The sequence below is a fragment of the Bos mutus genome, chromosome 22, assembly GCF_027580195.1.
Source record: "Bos mutus isolate GX-2022 chromosome 22, NWIPB_WYAK_1.1, whole genome shotgun sequence".
Taxonomy (NCBI): domain Eukaryota; kingdom Metazoa; phylum Chordata; class Mammalia; order Artiodactyla; family Bovidae; genus Bos; species Bos mutus.
In genome coordinates, this window is record NC_091638.1 from 28,394,224 (window position 1) to 28,407,780 (window position 13,557).

Below are 13,557 nucleotides of genomic sequence, written 5' to 3' on the forward strand. Positions count from 1 at the left end.
GGTACTGTGGATTGGATTTTTTTTTTTTTTAAGTAAGTAAATGGTTATCATTAATGAGGCTCTGCTGTTTTTTGTTAAGTGTGGTAGCTTGATAGAGACTGGGTTCTCTTATATTCATATACTCTATCTGTAACGAGTAAGTGACAGAAATGAATCTTTTGTTTCAATCTGAAGAAATGAAGACTTTGTTATTTTGTTCTTATCGAATATGTAGTTATTTCCATCAGAAACAGCCTGTTTCTAATAGTAAATTATCATTTTCATTTTTTACAGCGTTTTCGTAATTGATGCTAACTTCTGTGACATTTTTGAAAATATTTCGAGTTCTGCAATATACTAACTAGTCAGGAGAAACAGGCTTGTTTACTGAGAATGTTAAGCCCAGGGAGATAATTTTACACATTGAAATCTATTAATCTTTAATGTATGCGTGAATGTGCGTGTGGCTATGTTGTGCATTTTTCCTGGCCAAATACGGAACAGGGTTTTACATTGACAATGGTGGAACAGTATTTTACATTGAAAATGGTGGCAGAAAAAAACCACTGGGCACTGCAGGTCACAAAGTGTGGCTTTCTTTGCCTGCATGGTGGTCAAGTCAGATAGCTGCATTCATGTCATTCAAATATTGCCATAAGTATAAGGCACAAGTTGCACCAGGAAGCAGTAAATATCCGAATAAAACCTCTTTTGTGATAAGTTGTTAGTGCTGTTTTTGAGAAAGCATATAATGAAATATTTCATACTTTTTTTTTAAATGCCACATTTAAATGATACCCTGTTTAAACAGAAAATGTGAGTGAAGCAATTGCAAATTTATAGCCAGTGCATGTGGACCTTTGCATACCATTCGAATAGTTGGAACCCTTTCAGTGGTATATCTGTGAGTTTAGCATTTATGTCAAAGCCTATTAAGTGATAGTTTGCACAGAAGGTGAGATCTATTTTTATCTATCTGTCTATTACTGGAGAGTGTTGGTTGGGGGGCCCTGGCATCTCCCTCTTCTTTGACTGTTGAACATTGTGCCTCTGAGACCTGCCGGGGCCACTTCTGCTTATTTGATTTAAAGTGGCTCATGTGGTCCCACCTGCCTTAAACAGAGTGTTTTCTGTTCAGCAGTCTGCGTCTCCTCAGGACTGGATAGTCATTACTTTGTGAAAATGCCCCCTCCTCCCTTTTTAGTAAGATTTGGGATTTTCCTTGTTCCCACCCATGTTTGAGTCTGACTTTTTAAGCGCTGTTTCTCCCCCTAAGTCTCCCAAACACAAATGATGAAAACAGCCGTTGAAAACAGCCAGCCTATGGTGGGCGGGCCAAAGCAAAGATGTGTGTGCAGAGCAAGGTGTCACCGAGAGAAAATGCTTGTTACTTCTGTCTGGATGTCTTCAGATATTCTTAAGTGCTCACCGCAGGGTCTGATGGGATCTAGAAATGTTTGTCATCTCCTCAACACAGACCAGAGTTTCAGCATGAGCCTCCCAAATTTTCTGGGTTAAACTTCTCTAGAGATACAGGGTTTTTAATGATCAGGTTGACAATCCATGAGTCCATTTAGATAGAAAATTACCCCCATTGTTTTCCTAAATGTTAATGAAATGTTAAACTCATTTATTCCCTGCAGGGTGAAGAAACAAAAAGCCTGACTCTTGTCCTGCATCGGGACTCTGGCTCCTTGGGATTCAACATCATTGGTGGCCGGCCGTGTGTGGTATGTTAGTTGTTGAGATGGATTTTACAGGTCCTTGATGTAGCTGGGAAAGGGATCAAGAACTGGGCTGTGAAGGGTAGGAAACCTTGCTCACTTCATTCTGCTCTAGTTAGAGTTCATTGTGCCTTTATCATCTTCACACTCGGGATTTTTTATCATCTTGTTTTTTATTAAGGCATAGTTGATTTACATGTTGTGTTAATTGCGGGTGTACAGCAAAGTGCTTTGGTTTGGGGGATTAGTTGTGGTCTCCTAATGTAGCATTGTCCTAGTCATACAATAGCTAATCCTAGCTGTTTAGCTTTGAAGAGTTCATGTCTAGTTTGATAGCAGTTGAACTGCGAAAAGTCATGTTAATATGTGTGGAATTCTGCTCAGTTTAATGAGACAGCCTGGATAGGAGGGAAGTCTGGGAGAGAATGGATACATGTATATGTATGACTGAGTTCCTTCACTGTTCACCTGAAACTGTCACATTGTTAATTGTCTATGTGCTGTGTTTAGTCACTCAGTCGTGTCCGACTCTTTGCAAGCCCCTGGACTTTAGCCCACCAAGTTCCTCTGTCCATGGGGATTCTCCAGGGAAGAATACTGGAGTGGGTTGCCATGCCCTCCATCCAGGGGATCTTCCCAACCCAGGGACTGAACCCAGGTCTCCCACATTGCAGGTGGATTCTTTACTATCTGAACCACCAGGGAAGCCCAAGAATACTGGAGTGGGTAGCCTATCCCTTCTCCAGCGGATCTTCCCAGCCCAGGAATCAAATCAGGGTCTCATTCATTGCAGATGGATTCTTTACCAGCTGAGCTACCCCCTCAATACAAAATAAGTTTAAAAGAAGAAAGGATTGTGCAGTTACACTGAGGGGCTTTGCTGGAGTCGGGGCTCCAAGACTGGTAGTCTTGTCAGGACTTCTACCCACCTTTCATCAGTCAGGGGCCATTCCCTCGTTTGTGGGCTGGTGTATCCTTTGCACTTCCCTCTCACTGGAGCTGTTTGTTCACCCCATTCATCATGATCCCCTCCTCCAGAAAGGGGAGGCTGAATTCAGATCTGTTGATTTAACTGCCAGGAAAATGTCTGCTGAGAGGGCTCTGGGGAGGTGGCAGAGGATATGTTCTGGAGTCTCACCTTTCATGTGGGGTGCCCAAAGTATGTGTCATCTCTTGTTCTTTTCCTTTTCCCAGCCTTTCCTCATTTGTCTCAGATAGTAAAGAATCTGCCTGCAGTGCGGGAGACCCAGGTTCAGTTCTTGGGTAGGGAAGATCCCCTGGCGAAGGCAATGGCACCCCACTCCAATATTCTTGCCTGGAGAATCCCATGGACAGAGGAGCCCGGCGGGCTGTAGTCCATGGGGTTGCAAAGAGCTGGACACAACTGATCAACTAAAATCAAACGTCTTCCTCATTAGTCAGCTTAAGAGGAAAATAGTCAAGGAAAAGGGAAAGAAAAATCAGATTCACTCATTCAACAGTTAAGCATTATACATGGGCTATTTGCTAGGGATTTGAAGATATTGGCTGGGGAGACTGGATCCCTCTGGTCACTGAGTTTATGTCCTGGGTGATATAAGGCAAGAAACAAGTATAAAGAGTAATTACAGATTGGGAGAAGTACAATGAAGGGGAAAAAATGGGAGGATGGCTATGCTACATACCAAGGAGCAAGGGGCATCATTGCCCAGAGTGATTAGGAAAGAGGGGAAGGGATATAAAGCCAAATCCTAAAGGATAAGAAGATGTCAGCCATCTGGATGTAACTAATGTTTGCCCCGCCTTCATGGAGCTCATGTCCAGGTGGAGAAACGGATGAATTAGAGAGGGAAGCACTGTTCTCACTGATAAAACTCTGTGCCTGAGTTCAGCTAAAGATGCTTTGGGAGGCAGTTAGCCCTGGGGAATAAGGCATCATGGGGCAGGCCATTGAAGCTGGGTTCTGAAGAATGAGTAGGAGTTTGCTAGATCAGAGGTCCATGTATAATATATTTAATTGAACAATCTTCACTTCAGTTGCTCAGTTGTGTCCGACTCTTTACGACCCCATGAATCACAGCACGCCAGGCCTCCCTGTCCATCACCAATTCCCGGAGTTCAACCAAACTCATGTCCATCGCGTCGGTGATGCCATCTGGCCATCTCACCCTCTGTCTTCCCCTTTTCCTCCTGCCCCCAATCCCTCCCATCGTCAGAGTCTTTTCCAATGAGTCAACTCTTCGCATAAGGTGACCAAAGTATTGTAGTTTCAGCTTTAGCATCAGTCCTTCCAAAGAACACCCAGGATTGATCTCCTTTAGAATGGACTTGTTGGATCTCCTTGCAGTCCAAGGGACCCACTGTAGGAAAAAATTTGGACATAGTTGGTTACAAATTATACATATATTTACTATGAAACTAATATTACCTGTCTTATAAAAGCTACATGCTAAAGAATCATTTAAATGATGAAATTAAAATATGAATATGATTTTTAATATACTGTTTCATCATTCCACTGTGTTTCATTGCAAGTACCCATCTTTGAAGGCCACTGAGATAAAAGAAAGTGGACAGACCCAGGGAAACCTGGCCAAGGACAAAGACAGAGCTGAGGAGTGGCAGGACGTGGTCAGAAAGAGACCAGAGAAGAAGAGGCGGGTTGTGATTAAATTCCCTTTGCTTTTGGCCAAAGCCACAGTTTCAACAACAAACGAGCATGGTTTATTGCAAGAAAATGACAGCTTAATAGTAGGTGGTACATAGTCATTAAAATGATTAACTGATACATGATTTGCCTTGTAAAATATGTTTTAAAAAGAACACTTCTAGATGATGAGGTTAAAATAGAATGAAGGTTGGTTAGGGCAGGGAGCTGTCCGTCTTGCCTGAGCCCTAGGGATGTGCACATACCCTTGTTCTTCCCATCATCTTAGGGGAATTCTTAAACTAAAATTATCTCTGTGCTCAATCACTCAGACATTTCCTACTCTTTGCGACCCCATAGACCATAGCCTACCAGGCTCCTCTGTCCATGGAATTTCCCAGACAAGAATACTGGAGTGGGTTGCCATTTCCTTCGCCAGGGTATCTTCCCAACCCAGGGACTGAAACCAGGTCTCTTGTGTCTCCTCCATTGGCAGGCAGATTCTCTACCACTACCACCATTTGGGACACCCAAAATTATGTCAGCTTGGGACTTTTTTGCTTTTCCTTTTTTTTTTCTGGTTGGCTGCCATCCCAGGCAGCATGTCTTGGTGCTGCTCTGATTCAGTCCCTGCTGCTGAGGGTCAGGCTTTCCAGCTGTGAGAAGGGCTGAGGGAGCCAAATCGGGCTTGACTGGCTCAGTCATGGTCCCAGGATCCCAGGGACTCAGTCCTCCACCTTATCATCGGGAGACGTGTTTTGCCACTTGGCACATGTAACAAGACAGTTGGCTACAGTTGGTTTTTATTCATAATTATTCATTCTCTCCCTATCCATCATTACCGTTACCATTTTAAGAAACAACTACAGTAAAGAAAGATGCTTTTCATTTTTAGACAGTTTGAAAGCTTCTGTAGCCCAAAGAGTCCAAACCAGGAAGCCCTCTTCTCTGCACACCAAAGCTTATATATAGAAAAGGGGAGCCTGAATTTTGCAAAATGCCTGAAGTGGAGAGGCAAACTCATGGCTTGGCAATTGTTGTCATCCAACAACGGGAAAGCCCACAAAGATGGTATTTCATTTCTGCACCTCCCCAAGGATGAAAGGATGCTTCCAAGTTCACTAGAATGCAGTTTGGTTTTGTTTTTCTCAGACTTACCAAAAAATATGTTTTAGGTCATTTTCTTTTTCCTTTAAAAAAGTGGTATAAGCACAAACTAGACTGATTTTTGAAGCATTAAAGGGCTCTCAGCTTATGTGGTCTTTTTGCAAGAACTCCGTGCATAGCCCTGGGGAGGGAAATGGAATTCCATATGCATGTGTTTGCCATCATGTTTTTAAAAACGTGTCCTGATTAGCAGCAGCAGCATAATAAAACCTAAATAGATTCTGCCCTGGTGCCTGGAAATCTGGCAGGTCATTCAGAACATGCTAAAAAGCCAGGATGAGCAACAATGTGTTCTCATTGTTAGTTACTGGAAGTAGAAGGCAGGGCGAATGACGTGTGTGTTTCCCAAGGAATCCCTGTGTTGGATGCTTGGTTGAGTTGTGATATAAGCCCAGCGGGGGGGCTCTGACATAAGGCTTTTCATTGCACCATGCAGTACGTAATGCTCTTAGCAAAATCACATCACCCATTCACGAGTGCTCAGGTCCCTGAAGAAACAGCAGCCAGTCTGGTGTATCAGACCTTCGGCCTTTGGCAAGTTTACTTCATTGTCTGGCACCCCTGGGATGGAAACAAGCCCTTTCATTTTTCTGTTTCTCAGGCCAGCAAACCCAAACAAATCCTAAGTCATTTTGGTTCACCTTGGTGCATAGCTCTGCCTTAAAATGTGTTAGGAGAGGAGCCTCCAAACAAAGAATAGAGAGAGGTGTTCTGAGAGGATCAGGAATGTTCTGGATTTGGTTTTCTCTGATTTTGTGCTTTCTGTTTTTTACATTCTCTTCCCATCCCTTATCACAGTCTTCATATGACCTCAGTTTGGTGTTTGCTCTTGCCTGTCCCTCTCTGATTTTTGCTGGGACTTTCTGATGCGCCTTAAGATAAATAATTCTGTTCAAATGTATTATTCTGCAAAACGAGCCAAAACCAAAATCTCAGCCCCTATCTCCTCCTTCCTCCCCAGCCGAGAAATGCAAAGCAGTTCAATCAGAGTAAACACAGATCTCTTCATTTGATGTATTGACGTCACCTCTTACGGAACTTAAGCTTGTCCATAAATCCTTTGTGGTCATTTGAGACTCTTCAGGGTCCTCTGGTGGAATATTCCATAGCCTGGAATGCTGTATTTCTGAATTCATGTGTATTTTTGAAATTTTTCTCAATGGGAGACAATGTTGCATTTAGAGTTTGTGTAAGAGAATCAGCCTATCCTTAGTTGGAAACAAACCTTTGCCACTTTTTAGCTGTATGACCTTGAGTAGGTCAATTAACCTGTCTCAGATTTCTTTCATCTATGAAATGGATATTTATACTACTTACCAGTACTTGTGGCTCTTATGAGGATTAAATGATAGACAGAGAACACTCATTATGTACCTGGCTGCTGTTGTTTAGCTGACTCTTTGCGACCCCCTGGATTGTAGCCCATCAGGCTCCTCTGTCCATGGGATTTCCCAGGCAAGAGTACTAGAGTGGGTTGCCATTTCGTTCTCCAGAGGATCTTTCCGACCCAGGGATCAAACCCGTGTCTCCTTTTTTAGCTGACGATTGTTTACCAGTGAGCCACCTGGGAAGCTCCATGTACCTGGTACCTGGTGTGCACTCAGTAAATAGAAGCTGTCGCACTTCTCTGTGCTTCTGTCTGAGATATGCTTGCGACTTGTGCGTCGTTAGTAGTGGCTGTGAGAGAGAGAGGAGTCTCAAAGAGATTCAGGCGGGAAAGGGTTAGTGTGCGCTAGGCCCGAGGGAAGGGCTGCCATGCTGGGCAGTGGTGTCTTTGTGGGCCGGCTGATCCAGCTCAGCGCCCACAGTCTTACTGATCCAGCCCCCTGGAAGAGTGTTGAGGGAACCCAGATGGCAGTGGGAGATTTATCTTTGTCTTGTGGGGATAGATGTTGGGAACAACCCTTAATGCTCATTTTACATTGTGATTTTAGTTTCTTTTGAGTCCTATTATAACATTATATAGTGTTGTGTGTGTGTCTTTGTGAGCAGCGGGGCAGGGAGGGGAGAGCAGAGTTGGGGAGTGTGCGTTTTCCCACTGTGGGTTCCTGTTGTTAGACTTCAGGGGGTAGACTTCAAAGTCATCTCTCTCCATCTTTAGAATATAGGGTTTGGGGGTTGTTTAATTTTTTAACAAATGGAATTTTGATGTATTTGCATTTGATGTATTTGTATTTTACAAATTTGATGTATTTGTACAGAGAAATGATTACTGAAGTAGATGTTCTTACGGCATTATGGCAGGGAAATCACCAAGATGGTGGATTTGGGAGTTTTTTGTGGAACATCCTGAATTTACTTCCTAAATCCTTTTGTTCGGAAACAACACTCGCTTTTGCCGTTTCATTTCTAAATCCATCTGTTAATCACGAGAAATTTAATCCACGCTCTTGGAAAGTATTCATCCCAATGCTGTTTGGAAAGAAGTTCATGAACAAGCTGTGAGGGGTTTTTTTGTTTTGTTTTGTTTTGTTTTTTTAATGAGTTTGTTGAAGCTTTTTTATTTTAAATAAAGGAAAGACTTTGAGCAGTGAGCTGTCTTCTTTCCCAGAGACTTTCAGACTGGAGTTTGAAAGATCTAAAGGGATTCAAAGAGATTGGAGATCAGAATTCATTAGGATTGAAGAGGTGGGGGCTGGTTCGTGGTGGGGTTTTCTGATGCAAATCACAAGAAAAATCAAAAGCCTATTTTCACCATCAGATTATTGAATTTAAAATTTTAACATTACACTTGTGCTTGTAAGGATATGAGAATATACTTTGTTGAATGAGCTATCAGTAGAGGCTCTCTGAAGGGTAATTTGGCAACATCAATAAAATATGCATACTCTCAACCCAGCAGTTCCATTGCTAGGGATTTGCAGCAATATATACTAGCGAAGGTATTTATTTAAAAATACAGGTAGAAAGGTATTGGAGGTGCTACTGTCTCTAATAGCGACTAACTGGTGTTAGTAGCTCAGTTGTGTCTGACTCTTTGCAACTCCATGGACTGTAGCCTGCCAGACTTATCTGTCCATCAACCCAGGTCTTCTGCGTTACGGGCAGATTCTTTACTGTCTCAGCCAGCAGGGAAGCAACAACTGGAAACAGTACTAATTACTCCTGTGTGAGGATTGATTGTCTAGTCACTTGAGGAAATGAGGGTGATGGTGGGTCAAATGGTGAAAAATTTCTAACATTTTTACAGTTTAGTGAAAGAGGTTGAGTGGAGCATAATCCCATTTATGTGTATAAGAAAGGAATAGATACATGTTTAGGAAGGGGATGGGCTTCCCTGGTGGCTCAGGTGGTGAAGAATCTGCCTGCAATGCAGGAGACATGGGTTCAGTCCCTTGGTCAGGTAGATCCCTTGGAGAAGGACATTACAACCCACTCCAGTATCCTTTCCTGGGAAATCCCATGGACAGAGGAGCCTGGCGGGCTACAGTCTGTGGGGTTGCAAGGAGTTGAACATGACTGAAAGACTAAGACTTTCACTTAGGAAGGTGATACGTTAAAATGTTTTGACCAGTCCAGATTCCATGCAGGATACAGGAAGCTTGGGGCTGGTGCACTGGGATGACCCAGAGGGATGGTATGGGGAGGGAGGTGGGAAGGGGGTTCAGGATGGGGAACACGTGTACACCCATGGCGGATGCATGTTGATGTATGGCAAAACCAATACAATATTGTAAAGTAAAAAAAAAAAAATGTTTTGGAAAGGGACTTCCTGGCGGTCCAGTGGTTAAGATTCTTGAGTTTCCACTGCAGAGGGCAGAGGTTCCATCCCTGGTCAGAGAACTGAGATCCCATATGCTGTGCGGCCTGGTCAAAGAAAAAATGTTTTAGAAAGGATGGATTAACTGCTAATCAATGCTACAAAGGGATAGAAGGACTGTGGGTTGGAGATGGAAGGGACTTACCATTTTATACCTTTTGGTCTGACTCGAATTATTTTACGATGTGTTCATTTTGGTTTAAAACAGATATGAGGGGAAACAGCTGACTTCTACCCCCTTGCCACAAGTGACACCAGCAAGAGTCCATTACTGTTTTAAGAGTGTTGGCTTGATTTTCACGATCAACTTAATGCCTAGCATTCATGCCTTTGTTTTTTTAACCCAAAGGACAACCAAGATGGATCGTCCAGTGAAGGAATCTTTGTATCCAAAATAGTTGACAGCGGGCCGGCAGCCAAGGACGGAGGCCTGCAGATTCACGACAGGATTATTGAGGTATGTGAACACTGCCAGGGTCTTTTATAGGCTGAATGCCATGCAGTCTTCATCCGGCTCAAGGCTAGATGTTTGTTGGGGAGGGAGGCCTCAACTGGTGGCTGTTTGGGCGGGAGACAGATTTCTCCAATTGTGTGGGACCACATTGGGTGTTGATTGCCTTGGTGTTAAGTTTTTGTTTATATTCCGTATAGAGAAGCCAAAGTATGAGTGGCTTGTTGACGATTTGGCTCTTTTCATGCAGCTGTGCATCTGTTCTGTGTGCTTCAGTCAGAGCTTTGTGTGAAAACCACTGGGGAGCTGTGTGTTAGTTAGAACCAGATGAGCAGTCCCTGTTGTGCAAATGGGGACTCGGTTCAGGTCGGCGACCAGAGAGTAATTGTGGCAGCTTCGGGATCACTCTCACGTCCTCAGAGCTCATGGCACACAATTATTTCTGCATATGTGTCATTCCCCCTTTTCTGTGTCTTGCCTGTTGTCAGTTGTACCAGTTTGACTTAAGGGTTTGCAGACAAAGATTGATTTTCAGGAGGATCACTTATCACCACTGTTCTCATTTTCAGTTCTTCACTCATCATTTTAAACTTCTGTGTAGGAGGTTTCTAGTTTTCTGCTGGGGGAGGTAGCTACTTCTGCCCAATCATAGGGCCCTCGGGAATAGGGTCAGTGTCCTAGCCTGCCCGGAGCTGCTGAAAGGGAAAGAGTTGTTTGTGTGGCCTGCTTGTGTGGGCTCTCATTGCAAAGTTTGATATGTGACTATTTTTTGTTTGTGATTTTGGCCATTTTGATTGTTCTTTTAATGGGTGAATACATGGGCTCAATGTGTTGGATTTTATATGAGGGGAAAAAATTTAAATGTGAGAATCGAGGATGAGACGTTGAAGCCCATAAAAAGCCTCCCCATGTGCTGTTGCCATAATATAGCATGTTAAATAGGAAACTGGAAAAATGGCCCTATGACCACTGGATGTTCTATGTTCCAAACACATTTGCATAGTATCTATACTTCTTGAGTGTATTTCTGGCCTATTTCAAACCTTGGACTGACTGGAAGCTCTGGCCATGGGATAAGCCACAAGGGAGACTCACATAACCAACAGAAAAGTGGCCACATGCTTCTGGGAAGGGAACCTTGGGAAGAGAAAGATAGAGTCTCGCTTTTCTGGTCTAATTTGGATGATTTCTGCAATGTTCAAAGCAGTACAGTTCAGGGCTGTTTATATATCCTCAAGAAAATAGATGGTTATATCTCCCCAAGTAAACAAACTAAACAAGTTATGGTATAAGAGTTATTCTTTAGAAGGAGGGGATGCAGTGTGAAAACTTACTTACTAAAAGGATACTTGATCTTGTTTTAAGGACATTATTAACCATGCTACATCCTCCTTGACTTTTTGAAGAGTTCTTACACTTGGAACTCTTTCTGCTGCATGTTTTAGGGTCAGTCTTCCTACTTCCCAGGTCAGCGGAGTGGATTTTCCCTTCCAGGAATTTGCTTGGGCAGGACGCTCTTTCAAGAGTTCAAATGCATCCTTTACCGTCTTCTGTGAAGAGAGAGAGAGAATACATTTTCTGAGACTATTGTTCCAAAAGATAAGTACAGCTTCCGTTGCCAAGGGTTTGGTGGAACAGCCAGTTTCTCTAAGTAATGGAATTTCATTGCTCTTATGTTTTGCAAATGAGCACTGTACAGCTGGGCAGGATTTTCTCTTGGCAAAGCGGGGATCTGTATTTGAAGTGTTCAGTACGGTTTCTGGTAAGTCACATTCTGCTTTTGGACAGTATGTAAAATATTAATCATGTCCCACTGTTGAGATGGAAAAAGGGATGATCCCCATAGAGAAACAGTAGATGTGTAATTGCAGTTGACACCCCGTACCCTTATCAGTCAGATTCTAATCTCTTTTGACGTGACGCAGTGATTCCCATGCCTGAAAATAATGTTCCCTGGTTCACCTCATCTCTGTCTGAGTTTATTACCAGGCATGAATTTGATTATTTTAAGTGTGCATGTGGGTTTTATCACTAAGAGTCAGGGGTTTTCTAGTTTTCCGTCAGATTGCTTCCTTTTCAGATGAGTGGGCAAACTCCCGCGAGACTTTGACTGTAAGAACTTTCATTCCGATGAAAGGATGCTTATATTAAATCCATAGGGACCGAGGGAGTCTCTTCCTCAGCAGAGTTGTCAGCAGTTACCCTGTTCCTGCTGCTCTTTGTTCCCTGAGGACGGAACTGTAGATCCCGCCCACATCAGAGCTGAGCACACTCACCTTGGTTTTTATAAGAAATACTGTGAAATACCATCAATACTATCATGAAACAAAATTCACAACTAACTTTTATATATTGGGTTTCTCCGTAAGCTGGTTTACAGAAGAACCGGAATCAGCTTTCTGACCAACCCAATACATACGCACCTACTGGTGGCTATTGTACTGTCCTGGAATAGAAGAACAAAAGGGAGATCATTTATAAAAAAATGCACAGATCAGTGTGTAAACACTCAGGCACGGCAACATTAGAAGACGCTGTGATGTTTATTGCCAGATTCTGGCACCTCCGTGTGGACTCACCATGGTTACACCAGCTACTCCTCTGCTGGGTCCACGTGGGCGGTGCTGTGGATTCAGGCATCGCCCTCCACAGTTGCATTTTCCAGGGTGGTGAACAGATTGTGGTTATGATATGGCACCAAAAAAAACTGCAGTCTTCCTTTGATCTACACACATCTGTGTGTATGTATTTTTTTTTTAATTGTGGTAAAATATACGTAACGTACAGTTCACCGTGGTCGCTATTTTGAAGTGTACTTTCCTATGGCGTTAAGTACACCCATGCAGTCGTGCAACCATCACCACCGTCCCATCTCCAGAAGTTTTTCCTCTTCCCAAACTAGAGCTGTAGCCACTAAGCCACCCCTCCTCCTGCTCACCCAGTTCCTGGTTGCCCCCTTCTACTTTCTGTTTCTATGCATTTGACGACTGTGTGCCCCATGTAAGTGGAATCACACAGCATTTCTCTTTCTGTATAAGCGAATGAGTAAACACCGTGTCCTTCAGGATTGTCTATGTGCTTGTAGCTTGTGTCAGGATTCCTTTCTTTTTAAAGCTGAATGCTATTCTACTGTATGTGTAGAAGTATATACCATATTTTGTTTACCCATTTCTCCATTGATGGACGTTTGGCTTGCTTTCACCTTTATGCTGTGCTGAGTAATTCTGCTGAGAAAATGGCTGTGTAATCTGTATGTATTTAAATTGCAACCCCCAAAACCCCCTTAGTGTTTATATGTAAAACAGAGTTAGAGTCTGCTCTCGGGTACTTATTAAAAGTGTGTTATTTTATCTTTACTAATGTCTGGAATGATATGGGGAAGTTATCCCGAAAGTCGAATAACTCTTCACTATCCAAGACCCTGTGCAGTGTAGGGCTTCTAGCATCCCCGGTCCCCACCTCGATTTTCTTTGCGACAGTGAAAATCACTTCTGTAGATTTCCACCAGTATCTCTGGCTATGGCAGGGACCCCAAAGAGGATGACTGGGGTAGAGATTTGTCCTATTCCCAAACCTTATGATGCCAGGTGCCTTGCGCAGAAGCTTGTTCTTGCATCGTGCTCACCTCTCATTTGGTGGTAAGTGAGTTTCTCTAACAGTTGTCTGGGTTAAATGCAAGGTCCTGTTTCTGCTTTGAGATAATAAATGCAATTCTCCAAATGCAGTGAAGGCAGGACAGTTAAGCCCTCTGTCGCCAGTAACCTTGATTTTGTACGGTCCTCTGTAAATATGTGTGCATCTCGGGAGTGTTATGATTTGGAGACAGGCATGTAGTGACGCAAGTTGTGTG

The 13,557-nt window shown here is 43.2% G+C and overlaps 1 protein-coding gene across 2 annotated transcripts in view; it reads left to right on the forward strand.

Moving 5' to 3' along the window:
• Nucleotides 1–13,557, forward strand: part of PDZRN3 (PDZ domain containing ring finger 3) — a 268,944-nt gene that overhangs the window by 15,984 nt on the left and 239,403 nt on the right. For both annotated transcript variants that reach the window (XM_070358887.1, XM_014483022.2), the window contains exons 2-3: nucleotides 1,623–1,709; nucleotides 9,606–9,713. In XM_070358887.1, the coding sequence (XP_070214988.1) occupies nucleotides 1,623–1,709; nucleotides 9,606–9,713 (195 nt within the window). The remainder of the gene's footprint in view (nucleotides 1–1,622; nucleotides 1,710–9,605; nucleotides 9,714–13,557) is intronic.